Source organism: Nerophis ophidion, linkage group LG24, assembly GCF_033978795.1.
Source record: "Nerophis ophidion isolate RoL-2023_Sa linkage group LG24, RoL_Noph_v1.0, whole genome shotgun sequence".
In the NCBI taxonomy this organism is placed as follows: Eukaryota; Metazoa; Chordata; class Actinopteri; order Syngnathiformes; family Syngnathidae; genus Nerophis; species Nerophis ophidion.
Window position 1 is genome coordinate 42716807 of NC_084634.1, and position 22993 is coordinate 42739799.

At 41.2% G+C, this 22993-nt stretch overlaps 1 protein-coding gene across 2 annotated transcripts in view; it reads left to right on the forward strand.

Annotated features, from left to right (window-relative positions):
* LOC133541987 (ovarian cancer G-protein coupled receptor 1-like) overlaps window positions 1–22993 on the forward strand; it is a 48952-nt gene that overhangs the window by 24820 nt on the left and 1139 nt on the right. Inside the window, exons 2-6 of one of the 2 annotated variants that reach the window (XM_061885741.1) lie at window positions 11177–11286; window positions 14812–15085; window positions 15636–15785; window positions 15871–16004; window positions 20834–21056. In XM_061885741.1, the coding sequence (XP_061741725.1) occupies window positions 14999–15085; window positions 15636–15785; window positions 15871–16004; window positions 20834–21056 (594 nt within the window). In that variant the 5' untranslated portion in view covers window positions 11177–11286; window positions 14812–14998. The remainder of the gene's footprint in view (window positions 1–11176; window positions 11287–14811; window positions 15086–15635; window positions 15786–15870; window positions 16005–20833; window positions 21057–22993) is intronic. The other variant, XM_061885742.1, reaches the window with a different exon arrangement.

Genomic DNA, 22993 nt, shown 5'->3' on the forward strand with positions numbered 1-22993 from the left:
AGAACATTGAACACATCATGACAGAGAGCACATTGAACACATCATGACAGAGAGCACATTGAACACATCATGACAGAGAGCACATTGAACACACCATGACAGAGAGAACATTGAACACATCATGACAGAGAGCACATTGAACACATCATGACAGAGAGAACATTGAACACATCATGACAGAGAGAACATTGAACACATCATGACAGAGAGCACATTGAACACATCATGACAGAGAGCACATTGAACACACCATGACAGAGAGCACATTGAACACACCATGACAGAGAGAACATTGAACACACCATGACAGAGAGCACATTGAACACATCATGACAGAGAGCACATTGAACACACCATGACAGAGAGAACATTGAACACATCATGACAGAGAGAACATTGAACACACCATGACAGAGAGCACATTGAACACATCATGACAGAGAGCACATTGAACACACCATGACAGAGAGCACATTGAACACACCATGACAGAGAGAACATTGAACACATCATGACAGAGAGCACATTGAACACATCATGACAGAGAGCACATTGAACACACCATGACAGAGAGAACATTGAACACATCATGACAGAGAGCACATTGAACACATCATGACAGAGAGAACATTGAACACATCATGACAGAGAGCACATTGAACACATCATGACAGAGAGCACATTGAACACACCATGACAGAGAGCACATTGAACACACCATGACAGAGAGAACATTGAACACACCATGACAGAGAGCACATTGAACACATCATGACAGAGAGCACATTGAACACACCATGACAGAGAGAACATTGAACACATCATGACAGAGAGAACATTGAACACACCATGACAGAGAGCACATTGAACACATCATGACAGAGAGCACATTGAACACACCATGACAGAGAGCACATTGAACACACCATGACAGAGAGAACATTGAACACATCATGACAGAGAGCACATTGAACACATCATGACAGAGAGCACATTGAACACACCATGACAGAGAGAACATTGAACACATCATGACAGAGAGAACATTGAACACACCATGACAGAGAGCACATTGAACACATCATGACAGAGAGCACATTGAACACATCGTGACAGAGAGAACATTGAACACATCATGACAGAGAGCACATTGAACACATCATGACAGAGAGAACATTGAACACACCAAGACACAGAGAACATTGAACACATCATGACAGAGAGCACATTGAACACATCATGACAGAGAGCACATTGAACACACCATGACAGAGAGAACATTGAACACATCATGACAGAGAGCACATTGAACACATCATGACAGAGAGAACATTGAACACATCATGACAGAGAGAACATTGAACACATCATGACAGAGAGCACATTGAACACATCATGACAGAGAGCACATTGAACACACCATGACAGAGAGCACATTGAACACACCATGACAGAGAGAACATTGAACACATCATGACAGAGAGCACATTGAACACATCATGACAGAGAGCACATTGAACACACCATGACAGAGAGAACATTGAACACACCATGACAGAGAGAACATTGAACACACCATGACAGAGAGCACATTGAACACATCATGACAGAGAGCACATTGAACACATCGTGACAGAGAGAACATTGAACACATCATGACAGAGAGCACATTGAACACATCATGACAGAGAGAACATTGAACACACCAAGACACAGAGAACATTGAACACATCATGACAGAGAGCACATTGAACACACCATGACAGAGAGCACATTGAACACATCATGACAGAGAGCACATTGAACACACCATGACAGAGAGCACATTGAACACATCATGACAGAGAGCACATTGAACACACCATGACAGAGTGAACATTGAACCCACCATGACAGAGAGAACATTGAACCCATCATGACAGAGAGCACATTGAACACACCATGACAGAGAGCACATTGAACACATCATGACAGAGAGCACATTGAACACATCATGACAGAGAGAACATTGAACACATCATGACAGAGAGAACATTGAACACATCATGACAGAGAGCACATTGAACACATCCTGACAGAGAGCACATTGAACACATCATGACAGAGAGCACATTGAACACATCATGACAGAGAGCACATTGAACACATCATGACAGAGAGCACATTGAACACACCATGACAGAGAGAACATTGAACACACCATGACAGAGAGCACATTGAACACATCATGACAGAGAGCACATTGAACACATCATGACAGAGAGCACATTGAACACATCATGACAGAGAGCACATTGAACACACCATGACAGAGAGAACATTGAACACACCATGACAGGGAGAACATTGAACACATCATGACAGAGAGAACATTGAACACACCATGACAGAGAGAACATTGAACACATCATGACAGAGAGCACATTGAACACACCATGACAGAGAGCACATTGAACACATCATGACAGAGAGCACATTGAACACATCATGACAGAGAGAACATTGAACCCATCATGACAGAGAGAACATTGAACACACCATGACAGAGAGAACATTGAACACATCATGACAGAGAGAACATTGAACACATCATGACAGAGAGCACATTGAACACACCATGACAGAGAGAACATTGAACACACCATGACAGAGAGAACATTGAACACATCCTGACAGAGAGAACATTGAACACACCATGACAGAGAGAACATTGAACACACCATGACAGAGAGCACATTGAACCCATCATGACAGAGAGAACATTGAACCCATCATGACAGAGAGAACATTGAACACATCATGACAGAGAGAACATTGAACACATCATGACAGAGAGAACATTGAACACACCATGACAGAGAGCACATTGAACACATCATGACAGAGAGCACATTGAACACACCATGACAGAGAGCACATTGAACACATCATGACAGAGAGCACATTGAACACACCATGACAGAGAGAACATTGAACACACCATGACAGAGAGAACATTGAACACACCATGACAGAGAGAACATTGAACACATCATGACAGAGAGAACATTGAACACACCATGACAGAGAGCACATTGAACACACCATGACAGAGAGCACATTGAACACATCATGACAGAGAGCACATTGAACACATCATGACAGAGAGAACATTGAACCCATCATGACAGAGAGAACATTGAACACACCATGACAGAGAGAACATTGAACACATCATGACAGAGAGAACATTGAACACATCATGACAGAGAGCACATTGAACACACCATGACAGAGAGAACATTGAACACACCATGACAGAGAGAACATTGAACACATCCTGACAGAGAGAACATTGAACACACCATGACAGAGAGAACATTGAACACACCATGACAGAGAGCACATTGAACCCATCATGACAGAGAGAACATTGAACCCATCATGACAGAGAGAACATTGAACACATCATGACAGAGAGAACATTGAACACTCATGACAGAGAGCACATTGAACACATCATGACAGAGAGCACATTGAACACACCATGACAGAGAGAACATTGAACACATCATGACAGAGAGAACATTGAACACACCATGACAGAGAGAACATTGAACACACCATGACAGAGAGAACATTGAACACACCATGACAGAGAGAACATTGAACACATCATGACAGAGAGAACATTGAACACATCATGACAGAGAGCACATTGAACACACCATGACAGAGAGAACATTGAACACACCATGACAGAGAGAACATTGAACACATCATGACAGAGAGAACATTGAACACATCCTGACAGAGAGAACATTGAACACACCATGACAGAGAGCACATTGAACACATCATGACAGAGAGCACATTGAACACATCATGACAGAGAGAACATTGAACACATCATGACAGAGAGCACATTGAACACACCATGACAGAGAGCACATTGAACACATCATGACAGAGAGAACAGTGAACACACCATGACAGAGAGCACATTGAACACACCATGACAGAGAGAACATTGAACACATCATGACAGAGAGAACATTGAACACATCATGACAGAGAGCACATTGAACACATCATGACAGAGAGAACATTGAACACATCATGACAGAGAGAACATTGAACCCATCATGACAGAGAGAACATTGAACACACCATGACAGAGAGAACATTGAACACACCATGACAGAGAGAACATTGAACACACCATGACAGAGAGAACATTGAACACATCATGACAGAGAGCACATTGAACACATCATGACAGAGAGCACATTGAACACATCATGACAGAGAGCACATTGAACACATCATGACAGAGAGCACATTGAACACATCATGACAGAGAGCACATTGAACACATCATGACAGAGAGCACATTGAACACATCATGACAGAGAGCACATTGAACACATCATGACAGAGAGCACATTGAACACATCATGACAGAGAGCACATTGAACACATCATGACAGAGAGAACATTGAACACATCATGACAGAGAGCACATTGAACACATCATGACAGAGAGCACATTGAACACATCATGACAGAGAGCACATTGAACACATCATGACAGAGAGAACATTGAACACACCATGACAGAGAGAACATTGAACACACCATGACAGAGAGAACATTGAACACACCATGACAGAGAGAACATTGAACACACCATGACAGAGAGCACATTGAACACATCATGACAGAGAGCACATTGAACACATCATGACAGAGAGAACATTGAACACATCATGACAGAGAGCACATTGAACACACCATGACAGAGAGCACATTGAACACATCATGACAGAGAGAACAGTGAACACACCATGACAGAGAGCACATTGAACACACCATGACAGAGAGAACATTGAACACATCATGACAGAGAGAACATTGAACACATCATGACAGAGAGCACATTGAACACATCATGACAGAGAGAACATTGAACACATCATGACAGAGAGAACATTGAACCCATCATGACAGAGAGAACATTGAACACACCATGACAGAGAGAACATTGAACACACCATGACAGAGAGAACATTGAACACACCATGACAGAGAGAACATTGAACACATCATGACAGAGAGCACATTGAACACATCATGACAGAGAGCACATTGAACACATCATGACAGAGAGCACATTGAACACATCATGACAGAGAGCACATTGAACACATCATGACAGAGAGCACATTGAACACATCATGACAGAGAGCACATTGAACACATCATGACAGAGAGCACATTGAACACATCATGACAGAGAGCACATTGAACACATCATGACAGAGAGCACATTGAACACATCATGACAGAGAGAACATTGAACACATCATGACAGAGAGCACATTGAACACATCATGACAGAGAGCACATTGAACACATCATGACAGAGAGCACATTGAACACATCATGACAGAGAGAACATTGAACACACCATGACAGAGAGAACATTGAACACACCATGACAGAGAGAACATTGAACACACCATGACAGAGAGAACATTGAACACACCATGACAGAGAGCACATTGAACACATCATGACAGAGAGCACATTGAACACATCATGACAGAGAGCACATTGAACACATCATGACAGAGAGAACATTGAACACACCATGACAGAGAGCACATTGAACACACCATGACAGAGAGCACATTGAACACACCATGACAGAGAGCACATTGAACACATCATGACAGAGAGAACATTGAACCCATCATGACAGAGAGAACATTGAACACACCATGACAGAGAGAACATTGAACACATCATGACAGAGAGCACATTGAACACATCATGACAGAGAGCACATTGAACACACCATGACAGAGAGAACATTGAACACACCATGACAGAGAGAACATTGAACACACCATGACAGAGAGCACATTGAACCCATCATGACAGAGAGAACATTGAACCCATCATGACAGAGAGAACATTGAACACATCATGACAGAGAGAACATTGAACACATCATGACAGAGAGCACATTGAACACATCATGACAGAGAGCACATTGAGCACACCATGACAGAGAGCACATTGAACACATCATGACAGAGAGAACATTGAACCCATCATGACAGAGAGAACATTGAACCCATCATGACAGAGAGAACATTGAACACACCATGACAGAGAGAACATTGAACACATCATGACAGAGAGCACATTGAACACATCATGACAGAGAGCACATTGAACACACCATGACAGAGAGAACATTGAACACACCATGACAGAGAGAACATTGAACACACCATGACAGAGAGCACATTGAACCCATCATGACAGAGAGAACATTGAACCCATCATGACAGAGAGAACATTGAACACATCATGACAGAGAGAACATTGAACACATCATGACAGAGAGCACATTGAACACATCATGACAGAGAGCACATTGAACACACCATGACAGAGAGAACATTGAACACATCATGACAGAGAGAACATTGAACACATCATGACAGAGAGAACATTGAACACATCATGACAGAGAGAACATTGAACACATCATGACAGAGAGCACATTGAACACATCATGACAGAGAGCACATTGAACACATCATGACAGAGAGCACATTGAATACATCATGACAGAGAGCACATTGAACACATCATGACAGAGAGCACATTGAACACATCATGACAGAGAGAACATTGAACACATCATGACAGAGAGAACATTGAACACATCATGACAGAGAGAACATTGAACACACCATGACAGAGAGAACATTGAACACACCATGACAGAGAGAACATTGAACACACCATGACAGAGAGAACATTGAACACATCATGACAGAGAGAACATTGAACACATCATGACAGAGAGCACATTGAACACATCATGACAGAGAGCACATTGAACACACCATGACAGAGAGAACATTGAACACATCATGACAGAGAGAACATTGAACACATCATGACAGAGAGAACATTGAACACACCATGACAGAGAGAACATTGAACACATCATGACAGAGAGAACATTGAACACATCATGACAGAGAAAACATTGAACACATCCTGACAGAGAGAACATTGAACACATCATGACAGAGAGAACATTGAACACATCATGACAGAGAGAACATTGAACACATCATGACAGAGAGAACATTGAACACATCATGACAGAGAGCACATTGAACACATCATGACAGAGAGAACATTGAACACATCATGACAGAGAGCACATTGAACACATCATGACAGAGAGCACATTGAACACATCATGACAGAGAGAAAATGGACACATCATGACAGAGAGAACATTGAACACATCATGACAGAGAGAACATTGAACACACCATGACAGAGAGAACATTGAACACACCATGACAGAGAGAACATTGAACACATCATGACAGAGAGCACATTGAACACATCATGACAGAGAGCACATTGAACACATCATGACAGAGAGCACATTGAACACATCATGACAGAGAGAACATTGAACACATCATGACAGAGAGAACATTGAACACATCATGACAGAGAGAACATTGAACACATCATGACAGAGAGCACATTGAACACACCATGACAGAGAGAACATTGAACACATCATGACAGAGAGAACATTGAACACATCATGACAGAGAGAACATTGAACACACCATGACAGAGAGAACATTGAACACATCATGACAGAGAGAACATTGAACACATCATGACAGAGAGAACATTGAACACATCATGACAGAGAGAACATTGAACACATCATGACAGAGAGAACATTGAACACACCATGACAGAGAGAACATTGAACACACCATGACAGAGAGAACATTGAACACATCATGACAGAGAGAACATTGAACACACCATGACAGAGAGAACATTGAACACATCATGACAGAGAGAACATTGAACACACCATGACAGAGAGAACATTGAACACATCATGACACAGAGAACATTGAACACATCATGACAGAGAGAACATTGAACACATCATGACAGAGAGAACATTGAACACATCCTGACATAGAGAACATTGAACACATCATGACAGAGAGCACATTGAACACATCATGACAGAGAGAACATTGAACACATCATGACAGAGAGCACATTGAACACATCATGACAGAGAGCACATTGAACACATCATGACAGAGAGCACATTGAACACATCATGACAGAGAGAACATTGAACACATCATGACAGAGAGAACATTGAACACATCATGACAGAGAGAACATTGAACACACCATGACAGAGAGAACATTGAACACACCATGACAGAGAGAACATTGAACACACCATGACAGAGAGAACATTGAACACACCATGACAGAGAGAACATTGAACACACCATGACAGAGAGAACATCGAACACATCATGACAGAGAGAACATTGAACACATCATGACAGAGAGCACATTGAACACACCATGACAGAGAGAACATTGAACACATCATGACAGAGAGAACATTGAACACATCATGACAGAGAGAACATTGAACACACCATGACAGAGAGAACATTGAACACACCATGACAGAGAGAACATTGAACACACCATGACAGAGAGAACATTGAACACATCATGACAGAGAGAACATTGAACACATCCTGACAGAGAGAACATTGAACACATCATGACAGAGAGAACATTGAACACACCATGACAGAGAGAACATTGAACACATCATGACAACGTACCTGATCTTGGTCATTGCTCATAATGAGTACTTCATTTTCAGTCATCAACTGGAATAGACGTCTCTGAATGATGTGTGTAACACTCGCTCACATCCATGCTCGATAATCAATTGCACACTTTGTGGTCTTTTTTAATCAACTGCCCACTTTTTGGACTATTTTAATGAACTGCACACTTTTTGGTCTTTTTTAATGAACTGCCCACTTTTTAGTTTTTTTTAATGAACTGGTGACTTGTCCGGAGTGTAGCGCGGCCAGATGACAGCTAATGTAGGCTCCAGAATCCAGCCAAAGGTAACGTTACAGACATGAAATTGTTTCAACCGTCAGTAGTTTTACTCTCTCAACAAAAAGTTTTGGCTGTCCTGGGCTCCTAGTCCTGGCTCTTAAGAAGGGTGTTAGTGAAGTTAGAATATTGTATGATTTTTGGCTTTGTTTTCTTTTGCTTGAGTTCTTATGAATGTACAAACCCCGTTTCCATAAGAGTTGGGAAATTGTGTTAGATGTAAATATAAACAGAATACAATGATTTGCAAATCCTTTTCAAGCCATATTCAGTTGAATATGCTACAAAGACAACATATTTCATGTTCAAACTTTTTTTTTTGTAAATAATCATTAACTTTAGAATTTGATGCCAGCAACACGTGACAAAGAAGTTGCGAAAGGTGGCAATAAATACTGATAGAGAACTGCTCATCAAACACTTATTTGGAACATCCCACAGGTGTGCAGGCTAATTGGGAACAGGTGGGTGCCATGATTGGCTATAAAAACAGCTTCCCAAAAAAATGCTCAGTCTTTCACAAGAAAGGATGGGGCGAGGTACACCCCTTTGTCCACAACTGCGTGAGCAAATAGTCAAACAGTTTAAGAACAACCTTTCTCAAAGTGCAATTGCTAGAAATTTAGGGATTTCAACATCTACGGTCTATAATATCATCAAAAGGTTCAGAGAATCTGGAGAAATCACTCCACGTAAGCGGCATGGCCGGAAACCCAACATTGAATGACCGTGACCTTCCATCCCTCACATGGCACTGTCTCAAAAAACGACATCAATCTCTAAAGGATATCACCACATGGCCTCAGGAACAATTCAGAAAACCACTATCACTAAATACTGTTGTTAGCTAAATCTGTAATTGCAAGTTAAAACTCTACTATGCAAAGCGAAAGCCATTTATCAACAACATCCAAAAACGCTGCAGGCTTCTCTGGGCCCGAGATCATCTAAGATGGACTGATGCAAAGTGGAAAAGTGTTCTGTGGTCTGACGAGTCCACATTTCAAATTGTTTTTGAAACTATTTGACATTGTGTCATCCGGACCAAAGGGTAAGCGGACCATCCAGACTGTTATCCACGCAAAGTTGAAAAGCCAGCATGTGTGATGGTATGGGGGGTGCATCAGTGGCCAAGGCATGGGTAACTTACACATCTGTGAAGGCACCATTAATGCTGAAAGGTCCATACAGCTTTTGGAACAACATATGATGCCGTCTAAGGTCCGTCTTTTTCATGGACGCCCCTGCTTATTTCAGCAAGACAATGCCAAGCCCCATTCAGCATGTGTTACAACAGCGTGGCTTCGTAGTAAAAGAGTGTGGGTACTTTCCTGGCCCGCCTGCAGTCCAGACCTGTCTCCCATGGAAAATGTGTGGCGCATTATGAAGCGTAAAATACGACAGTGGAGACCCCGGACTGTTGAAGGACTGAAGCTCTACATAAAACAAGAATGGGAAAGAATTCCACTTTCAAAGGTTCAACAATTGGTTTCCTCAGTTCCCAAATGTTTATTGAGTGTTGTTAAAAGAAAAGGTGATGGAACACAGTGGTGGACATGCCCTTTCCCAACTACTTTGGCACGTGTTGCAGCCATGAAAATCTAAGTTAATTATTTTTTGCCCCAAAAAATTTTTTTTATGAGTTTGAACATCAAATATGTTGTCTTTGTAGCATATTCAACTGAATATGGGTTGAAAAGGATTTGCAAATCATTGTATTCTGTTTACATTTACATCTAACACAATTTCCCAACTCATATGGAAACAGGGTTTGTATAAGCGACTGTGGTTTTGCTGGTTTAGTGATTATAATACCTGACGAGGGTCCCAGGTGGATGAAGGTATGTCAGGGATGCACGAGCAACCGTTCAAAGATTGGGATCTCCATTCAGTTACGCAATCCCATTTTAAGCATGGCCCCTTCTCCAAATGCTGCATCATTGGCCTCCTCCTGCAACTCAAGGTGAGTGTGATGATGTCACAGAGAAGGGAGTGGCCATCACAGCGGGGGAACAAGCATCTTTTTGACATATTTCTTCTTTTCTCTCACCATTGTGCTTCTGCTGTGACAGTATGTTGTAATCATACATGTTGTTTACTATATTGAATGGCTCACATCACACAACCCTTTAAAAGTGCTTTGTTTTTCAACCAAATGTTCCTATTTTCTCCCTTTCAGTGCTGACTTGGTCCTAATATCGGTGAAAATGTAATCCACACCCATCTCAGGAAATGGTGAGAGTCACCCACCCCACTTGTGCCCGGAAAAGGTTCTCCTAAAAGTCCATAGTAAGTTTGTTTCACGGTTTTGGCGGCATCGCAAGGCAGCACTAAAAATCCTTAAACACCACACCAAAGTTCAGTATGATAAGGCGGTACAAGGCGACAGAAAAAAGAACATTTCCGCAATCCTGTGTAAAGCAAGGCTATTGCTGGGTTGCATATGACGTCATGTCCATTCTTCTTCTTCCGTGATTGACTGACGGGATGATCAAGCAGCTTGAGCGTAGCATCAAAACAAGTGAGAGTGTACACTTTGATCAGAAAATGTTGTATTGTTGTTTTGTTCTTGGCTGTTGCAGTCGTTCAAATAGAGAGATAGGAAAGAACTTTCATAGAGTCCTGAAAGAAGTGGTTCTTAAACGTAATAAAGTCAGGGGAAAATGAAAGTGCGTCGAAGGAAATGGCTCTTCAAACTATCACTTTCATCATCTTGTGGAATACAATCAGACCATGCTTGTGTCTGCAGTGATCACTTTGGAAAATTGGTTTGAGAGCAGAACTAAAGGTAAAGAAAAGACAAGAGATGGCATTAGTTTATGTTCTTTTATGGTTGTTATGCCTAAATATAACTAGAAGATCCGCTTGTGCCCATAAACTGACATCATGTTAAGTCCTAGTAATAAATATTGCAATTGTTGGTGCAATCCACCGTATAAGTCAACTTCTTTATTTGACATTATAGCGTTTTTTTCCTTAAAAGTATTGATAAACTAGATGAATAAATATCTCGTAGGCTCAAAATCATTTACTGACTCTTGATATCGCTAGCAAACATTGCTGAACAACAGGGACATCTACAGCTAATATGCGTTACTGTTGTTAGCATGCTTGTGATTAGCTTTTTAGCACTTTTTGTATGTTTAAACCTAAAAATCATGAGTTTTGATGCTTTCCGCCATCTTGGAAGTATGTTAACATTGCTTATATTTTGCATGCTAATGCTTATTGCTAGTTTTTTAGCTATGTTTAATACAATGCATTTGGATACTAGGCACAATCTTAGAAGTATGCCAGCTAGGCCAGATGTTCAGGGCACAGATAGCAGGCCCATCAAAATTTCGGCAATAATTTTCTACTTATTATTCATTTTGTTTCCATCCTAAACTCTGGTAATTAATACGAGATGAACCGACCAACAGACCCTGACATATCTTTTATCGTTGGAAAGATCTTGATAAAGGCTACAGTGGGACTTCATTTTTGGAACAGTTTGTGTTACCATGGCGACGCTATTCAGGAAAAGGATTCTCCTGAACCCGTAAAAAGATCTCCCTGGGCCTATTGAATCGGTTCACCATTTTTTTCCATTCACTTTGCTCAGGTAACGGCAGAATGCCGCGAGATGACCTCTTCTTGTTGCTCAGCTGTACTTTCACCATGCTTTACATCTCCTTTTCTTCACACACTTGTCTGCTTTAGCCCTGCATAAAAATGTGTTTACCTCCAACGATTAGTTTGGAGGCAAGCACCGGCAGGTAGAAGTAGAAGTATGCTGTCGAGCAACAATGCTAACAGTTAACGTGCGTCACGTTCCAACTTAAAACTCACGGATTTTGATACTTGGCACCAGCTTGGAAGTATGTTTTATAAGGTTTTATGGGAGCTTTTTAGCTTATTTTGTATGAATTAAACCAAAACCTAAAACCTAAACCTACTCAGTGGCCTAGTGGTTAGAGTTTCCGCCCTGAGATGGGTAGGTTGTGAGTTCAAACCCCGGCCGAGTCATACCAAAGACTATTAACATTGGGAGCCATTACCTCCCTGCTTGGCACTCAGCATCAAGGCTTGGAATTGGGGGTTAAATCACCATACTTGCCAACGATTTCGGGAGGTGAGGGGTGGGGGGTGTGGTCAGGGGTGGGGCGTAGACGTGGTTGGGGTGGGGGGCGTGGTTAAGAGGGGTGGCGTATAATTCACCAACTCGAGTATTTCATATATATTTCATATATATATATATATATATGTATGAAATATGTGACTTTCAGTGAATTCTAGCTATATATATTTTATTATATATATAAATAAAAGAAATAGTTGAATTTCCGACGGCACCTATCAAATACACAGTAATAAAAACACAGTTGTTCTACTAACTGTACTGTGCTTGCTGGTTACTAAAAAAAACAAAACACTTACTTTCACTATTTGAGTAACCTTTGTTCTGCCATTTGCGAATTGGCGAGCGATCTCCGAAACCGGGAACATCCTTCACGGATTTGTTGTAGACATCCGCAAATGAGAACGGGATGTTGCTTCCAGCTATCAGCATAGCCATTTTTGTCTCAGCATAAGTTACACCATCAGGTCTCCATTTTGCGAGGTGGGCCATAATACTGGGTTGTGAACGATGCTGTTCTGCGGACGCTTTGTGCTTCGCTGACTGACCATTCATGGCTGAGTATATCCATTCGGCCGCCGTGTTCAATAGAGAAGTCTGTTGTACAAAATTTACAGGCAACATACCCCTTCCCCTTCGAACTCTCCTGGATAAACTGAAATTCTTGTTTCCAATCGTTCTGGAACTTGCAAGCGTTTTTCTTCATTTTGCTCGTCGACGGTGTAATATATTGGGTTGGAGTCAATAGCCAGGCGAGGTGATGAAGTTACGTCTCTTTACTGTGGGCTTTAGAACAGACTCCCTAATGCATGTTCCTTGACTGAACTTAAATGTAGAATATATTTACATTCTATTCTGTGTACAGTAGATGGCAGTATTGTCCTGTTTAAGAGGGTCACTACATTGAGTCAGGTCTGCATGCAGCTGGAGGGGGCGTGGCCTCCAGCTTTGCCTGAATTTCGGGAGATTTTCGGGAGAAAATTTGTCCCAGGAGGTTTTCGGGAGAGGCGCTGAATTTCGGGAGTCTCCCGTAAAACCCGGGAGGGTTGGCAAGTATGTAAATCATCAAAAATGATTCCCGGGCGTGGCCACAGCTGCTGCCCACCCTTGATCACCTCCTAGGGGGTGAACAAGGGTGATGGTTCAAATGCAGAGAATAATTTCACCACACCTAGTGTGTGTGTGTGTGTGTGTGTGTGTGTGTGTGTGTGTGTGTGTGTGTGTGTGTGTGTGTGTGTGTGTGTGTGTGTGTGTGTGTGTGACAATCATTGCTACTTGAACTTAACTTAAACATCATGGATTTGGATACCTTGTGCCATCTTCAACTGACTCCGGGCCAGAGATTCAAGGCACGGATAGCTTGCCCATCAAAATATACGTGAAAATGTTCTAGTGTTTTCTAGTCGGGTAATCTATTTTTAGGCTTAATTGCGAGTGAAAATTACAAAAGAGGAAACATTTTAAGAGCTGACAGCAGTTTTACGTGATAAGTTCTAAATGTCATTTTAAAAAATGATTCAATGAAACCCCCAGTCCTAAGTACGTCTGTTGCTGTCAAATAAGTCTTTCAAGGACTACACATTTCAATAATTTATACAAAAAAAGGCCAACTTCAGTAAAAAAAGAAAGTATTGAACAGCTGTTATGTGAGGTATTTTCTGGATGGTAATGTTGATTATTTTTCTGTTTTTTAGGGTGAAGACTAGAACTCCAGCTGTCTATTTGGGGAAGCAAACAAAGAAGGAATCGAGGCCGTGGTGGAACACTCCTGCTGCCATTAGATGTTTTGGCACGTTTGTTTGTGCACATATCTGCAAACATGAAGGGGTTGCTGTCCACGTTTAGGGTGAAGCAGAATTAGAGAAAGCCGTGGTGTCCATTATGCTTGAGGAGGACATTATTAACTGCACCATCAGCCATGAAATCCACCAGAACCTCTTCTCCATTGTTTATATCCTCGTACTGTTGGTAAGTGTGTGTTTGTCTTAACTCACCCCAGGAGTCACATTGTTCATAGCTCTTTTAGGGCTGAATATTTGTCTTTCTGTCAACTTCCTGAGGTACTTTAGTTCCAAGGTGGCATGTTTTCAGTCTGTGTATGTAATAAATTGCAATGTTTTGGTCTATTTAATTACGTCCAGAGTGTAGCTGGCCCCGCCTCTTTCACACAGTACCTGTTAGGATACGTCCCCTTTCTTATTGAGGATGAGCAAACAGTGAAATGTGTCCTGGGCGAGTGAATACTTTAGCGATACAGAAACATGCAGACACGAGACAAAACACCAAACATTGTTTGAGAAAACTAAAGTTCTAGTGGAAAGTAACCAAACAACAAAAGCTACAATTGGCTCTCATTTCATTTCTGTGCTGGCCTTTGAAGATCTGGCTGGTTAAATAATGAGGTCTGGTATCACGAAAGAGAGAGAGAGAGAAATCCATTGCGGCTGTCGTTTCCTTCTTTTAATGCTAAAAAGATGTCCAGTTCAGATAAGATAGCTGCTTGTCTTCCTAATTTCAGGTGGGCGTTCCCTCCAACCTCTACGCTCTGTACCATGCGGTTCTGCAGCTGAAGCAAAAGAATGAATTAGGGGTTTACTTGATAAACCTCACCGTGTCTGATCTGTTATACCTGACGTCATTACCACTCTGGCTCCAGTACATTTTCCAGGTAAACAATGTTTCTCAATGATGGTCATACAGTTAGATGTGAGTCCTTACGACTGTAAACCCCAGTTGTCCCCGTTTTGTTACAGGATGACGATTGGCGCCATCGAGAATGGTTGTGCCAACTCTGTGGCTTTCTTCTCTATGAGAACATCTACATCAGCATTGGCTTCCTATGCTGTATCAGTCTGGATCGCTACCTGGCTGTGGTCCACCCTTTAAGGTCAGTCTTCCAAGTGAACATTTAACACGTGTGTACGTATGTTTTGATCCTGGAAGGACCAGGCTATTTCCCACGCAACATTTACTTCAGAAAACCACTGTCAGTAACTACAGTTGGTCGCTACATCTGTAAGTGCAAGTTAAAACTCTACTATGCAAAGTGAAAGCCATTTATCAACAACACCCAGAAACGCCGTCGGCTCTAAGATGTTTTGCTGCCAGTAAATTCTAAGTTAATGACTATTTGCAAAAAAAGACATGCACCTGGGGATCTGCCCCTCCCACCTCCAAAGACATGCACCTGGGGATAGGTAGATTGGCAACACTAAATGGTCCCTAGTGTGTGAATGTTGTCTGTCTATCTGTGTTGGCCCTGTGATGAGGTGGCCACTTGTCCAGGGTGTACTCCGCCTTCTACCCGAATGCAGAGGAGATAGGCGCAAGCGACCCCAAAAGGGACAAGCAGTAGAAAAATGGATGGATGGATGGATGGAAAATTAAGTTTGTCAGTGTAAAGATGAAATATCTTGTCTTTGCAGTCTATTCAATTGAATATAAGTTGAAAAGGATTTGATGTATTCTCTTTCTATTTACCTTTTACACAAGCTGACAACTTCACTGCTTTTGTAGTTTGTACTTTTCTACCTTCAAAGTTACTTCATTCACCTACAGATGACGCAGTATCAGGAGCAGTTGGAGGCTCTTGATACTTCGACATGTTTGCAGAGGAACTGAGGACTGTGGCTACCAACTGAACCGCCACCTCTTTAAAAACTGCTTTAAAGAGTCCGTCCCAAACTCTTGGGTCTTGCGATGTGACTGAGATTTAATAAGAAACTAAAGTGATACCTTTGCATGCTGAGCTCTACGAGTCTACTCCACATGCCTTTCTCATACTCCCTAAGATCTGAAGATGGTCAACAGTGATAGGCTGGCTGGAGCCAAACATGCCGGCAGAAGAGCCGAAAGACTCTCAAAACAATGTCTCTCCTCTAAAGAAGAGATCATTGACAGGCTCCAAATGGCCAGAATCTACTCCTCGGTTGACACCCAACTCCGGAGAAACAGACTGGATTTTGCAAGGGTTGCTCTACTGTTAAGCAAGAAATAAAGCTCTGCAACAACATAGATACTGGTTGTAAAAAGGTGCAGTTCTACTAGACCTCACAGCTTTGTATGACACACGGCTTACAGACAGTTCTTCCATCTATTCAGGAGCATTGCCAACATCCTTGCGTACTGCAACTTTATGGTGAGGACGAGTGGGAGTCGGCCCTGTGATGAGGCGGCGACTTGTCCAGGGTGTACCCCGCCTTCCGCCCGATTCTAGTTGAGATAGGCGCCAGCGCCCCCGCGAGCCCAAAAGGGAATAAGCTGTAGAAAATAGATGGATGAAGGAGTGTGAGTCACCAAAGAAGCTTGCATACCTCAAGGCTCAGTCATGACATATTGCTGTTGATCAGCCAGCTATTAGGATAGTTTCCTTGGAACAGCTACACCCAGACAACAAGTGGGTAATTGGCTGTATGTTTCTTTTGAAAAGATCAAGGCCTAAGTTGAGTGTTGCTAAACTCACCACAGCCACATTCCACCTCAGCCCCAAAGAAGAGGACCTTCAGATGGCTGACTCAGCCAATGGCGCACCCTGAGCATACAACGCCCTCCCCACCTCCGAGCGAGTGCGGCTGGCCAGACAATGGATGTACAAGCGGCACGTGAAAACCCTGCTCGCCAACACTTCAGCGTTCAGCAGTCTCCCGTGGTTGGGAGCCAAAGCATTTATTCTGAGGACTTGGTCTTTGACCATTTTGTAAAACTAAATACGCTGCCCAGGCACAGAGGATTATCGCCAGAGACCTTCGCTCACCGAAAAAGCCAATGATGTCATTTCACCCATTGTGGTAATTGGACTGTCACTTGCCGTGTACTTTTCTACCTTCAAAGTACTTTTTGGCACGGTGCCTTCATTCCCAGTATCAGGAGCGCTTGGGGCTCAGAGTATTGTTGAAGGATACTTGGTCATGTTGGCGGGGGGACTGAGGACTGGGGCAACCACCCCAACCCTGCTGCCACCTGGGTAAAAAGTCCCGATCGGTGTGACTGAGAAGTAATACTTCCCACCTGTATCACTTTGACTAAATCCCCTGCCAGTTGTTGAAAATATTCCACTCCTGTTTAAGACCTGAAGCTGAACAGTGTGATCAGCTTTTCTACTTTTATTTGGTGACAGAAACCATCATCAATGAAAGCAAATTGCAGAATATACATGTTCTGTTGTTGGCTTGTAAAGAGAACTATCAGGGAAAAATGGGCAGACATAAAACATTCTAAATGTTCACATAGTCTATTTTCTTTATTGCATGTATGGTCATGAACCTTTCAGAAAAAACATTATTAGCAGCTACTTCATCATCACACCTTAGCATACTGCACCTGTTTAAAATAACAATAACAGATACATATGTATACACATTTATATACATATATACACACATTTATATACATATAAATGTGTGTGTGTGTGTGTATATATATATATGTATATATATGTATATATATATATATATATATATATATATATATATATATATATATATATATATATATAGTGGTTTGTACAGTCCTTTGAGACATTTGTGATTTAGGGCTATATAAATAAACATTGATATATATATATATATATATATATATATATATATATATATATATATATATATATATATGTGTGTGTGTGTATATGTGTATCTACATATATATGTATGTGTATATACATATGTAATTGTATATGTATATATGCAAATGTATGTAAATATGTATACATATATATTTATGTATATATGTATGTACATGCTAGTACATTTGTGTATGTACTATATATGTGAATATGTGTGAATATATGTATGTATGTATATACAGATATATATACAGATAGATATACATACATATATGTATATGTAAGTATGTATGTATATATAAATATATGTATATAAGTATGCGTGTGTATATATACACATATGTACAGATATATCTACATACAGGTATATACATGTATACATACATATATACAGATAGATATATATATATATACATATACATGCTGACATCTTGTATGTGTATGGATGTATATATATATACTTAATGAATACTTAGGTCTACTACACTACTGTAATTAATGTTGTCATTATGGTGGTACTTAATGAATACTTAGGTCTACTACACTACTGTATTTAATGTTGTCATTATGGTGGTACTTAATGAATACTTAGGTCTACTACACTACTGTATTTAATGTTGTCATGATGGTGGTACTTAATGAATACTTAGGTCTACTACACTACTGTATTTAATGTTGTCATTATGGTGGTACTTAATGAATACTTAGGTCTACTATACTACTGTATTCAATGTTGTCATTAGGGCGGTACTTAATGAATACTTAGGTCTACTACACTACTGTATTTAATGTTGTCATTATGGTGGTACTTAATGAATACTTAGGTCTACTACACTACTGTATTTAATGTTGTCATTATGGTGGTACTTAATGAATACTTAGGTCTACTACACTACTGTATTTAATGTTGTCATTATGGTGGTACTGGATGAATACTTAGGTCTACTACACTACTGTATTTAATGTTGTCATTATGGTGGTACTTAATGAATACTTAGGTCTACCACACTACTGTATTTAATGTTGTCATTATGGTGGTACTTAATGAATACTTAGGTCTACTACACTACTGTATTTAATGTTGTCATTATGGTGGTACTTAATTAATACTTAGGTCTACTACACTACTGTATTTAACGTTGTCATTATGGTGGTACTTAATGAATACTTAGGTCTACTACACTACTGTATTTAATGTTGTCATGATGGTGGTACTTAATGAATACTTAGGTCTACTACACAACTGTATTTAATGTTGTCATGATGGTGGTACTTAATGAATACTTAGGTCTACTACACTACTGTATTTAATGTTGTCATTATGGTGGTACTTAATGAATACTTAGGTCTACTACACTACTGTATTTAATGTTGTCATTATGGTGGTACTTAATGAATACTTAGGTCTACTACACTACTGTATTTAATGTTGTCATTATGGTGGTACTTAATGAATACTTAGGTCTACTACACTACTGTATTTAATGTTGTCATTATGGTGGTACTTAATGAATACTTAGGTCTACTACACTACTGTATTTAATGTTGTCATTATGGTGGTACTTAATTAATACTTAGGTCTACTACACTACTGTATTTAATGTTGTCATGATGGTGGTACTTAATGAATACTTAGGTCTACTACACTACTGTATTTAATGTTGTCATGATGGTGGTACTTAATGAATACTTAGGTCTACTACACTACTGTATTTAATGTTGTCATTATGGTGGTACTTAATGAATACTTAGGTCTACTACACTACTGTATTTAATGTTGTCATTATGGTGGTACTTAATGAATACTTAGGTCTACTACACTACTGTATTTAATGTTGTCATTATGGTGGTACTTAGTGAATACTTAGGTCTACTACACTACTGTATTTAATGTTGTCATGATGGTGGTACATAATTAATACTTAGGTCTACTACACTACTGTATTTAATGTTGTCATGATGATGGTACTTCATGAATACTTAGGTCTACTACACTACTGTATTTAATGTTGTCATGTAAAGTCAAGTGTTTAGTAAAGTGTTACTTGGTGAAGAAGTGAGAGGTCTCAGAGGTGACCTTGTGTAATTGAAAAGTGTCAAAGATGATATGGATGGATGAATGAATGAAATGGTGAGTGTGTCCCCTTCCTGTGCAGGTTCAGCTTCCTGCGCTCAATGGCTGCAGCCGGCCTTTTCAGCGCCATCATCTGGCTGAAGGAGATCGCAGTGGGGGTAGTTTTCTTCCACCATAAGGAGCTGAGTCCAACGGCCTCCAACCAGTCGGTGTGCTTCGAGCACTACCCCATGCAGCCCTGGGAGTACCCCGTCAACTACTACCGCGTCACTGTTGGCTTCATGTTACCACTGGCCATTCTGCTGGTAGGAACACTTACTTTTCTTTCCTAACTTCCAACTTCAAGCACTCTTCCTTCCTTCACGAGTGTCCCTCACAACACGTCATCATTGTGTGCTTGTCATTCAAATGTAGATGATCACTTCTTGTGGAGCATCCATCCATTGTCTACACCAGCCCAGCGGACTATATTCTAGTCTGGTCTGGTCGGACACCCACCAAATGATTCAAACTCACATTTACACTTACAACTCATTTACTGTCTGCCATTACATTCCACTTTGTATTCAATACAAATGTATTGATCGCCTGGACGTGTGCCCACACAGGAAGTCAACTGGTATTAGTATCAGCCAGCACCCCACCCACCACTTTTCATATATATATATATATATATATATATATATATATATATATATATACATACATACATACATATGTCTGCCTCACAATACGAAGGTCCTGAGTAGTCCTGAGTTCAATCCCAGGCTCGGGATCTTTCTGTGTGGAGTTTGCATGTTCTCCCTGTGACTGCGTGGGTTCCCTCCGGGTACTCCGGCTTCCTCCCGCCTCCAAAGACATTCACCTGGGGATAGGCTCCTCCCACCTCCAAAGACATGCACCTGGGGATAGGCCCCTCCCAGCTTCAAAGAAATGCCCCTGGGGATAGGCCCCTCCCACCTCCAAAGACATGCACCTGGGGATAGGCCCCTCCCACCTCCAAAGACATGCACCTGGGGATAGGCCCCTCCCACCTCCAAAGACATGCACCTGGGGATAGGCCCCTCCCACCTCCAAAGACATGCGGCTGGGGATAGGCCCCTCCCACCTCCAAAATCATGCAGCTGGGGATAGGCCCCTCCCACCTCCAAAGACATGCACCTGGGTATAGGCCCCTCCCACCTCCAAAGACCTTCACCTGGGGATAGGCTCCTCCCACCTCCAAAGACATGCACCTGGGGATAGGCCCCTCCCACCTCCAAACACATGCACCTGGGGGTAGGCCCCTCCCACCTCCAAAGACGTGCACCTGGGGATAGGCCCCTCCCACCTCCAAAGACGTGCACCTGGGGATAGGCCCCTTCCACCTCCAAAGACGTGCGCCTGGGGATAGGCCCCTCCCACCTCCAAAGACATGCACCTGGGGATAGGCCCCTCCCACTTCCAAAGACATGCACCTGGGGATAGGTTGATTGGCAACACTAAATGGTCCCTAGTGTGTGAATGTGAGTGTGAATGTTGTCTGCCTATCTGTGTTGGCCCTGCGATGAGGTGGCGACTTGTCCAGGGTGTACACCGCCTCCCGCCCAATTGTAGCTGAGATAGGCGCCAGCGCCCCCCGCAACCCTGAAGGGGAATTAGCAGTAGAAAATGGATGGATGGATATATACACACTGTATAACTTTATATACAAACTGTATATATACTGTATATACATGTGTATAGCATATATACTGTATATTAATGTGTATATATGTATGTGTATATATGTTTATGTGTGTATGTATGTATATATATATATATATATATGCATACATGTGTGTATATATGTATGTATGTACATAGGTATGTATATACTGTAAGTATGTGCATATATATATATATATATATATATAAAATAATTCAGCTCCAGCTCCAGATAAGTGGTACATAAAGAAAAAATATATACCTATGTGGTATATATTTTTCATATTTTCCAAAATAGTCTGAATTCCCGGCGTAAACATTCCATTCAGTTGTAAACAAATGTCCCAAATGTCATATTGGTCACCTTCTGTCAGCACAATGATTCTAGCTCCTGTCAAAGGAGTCCAGGGAGACATCTGAGTCTAGACCTGCAGACTTTGCCCGTCTATGTGCTGCCATGAGTCGTCTTAGTGGTTGTTTTGTCTGGCCAATTTTTGAATCAGTGCATTCATGATTCTGTTAAAACCATCATTTTGAAATCAAGAAACATTTAAAC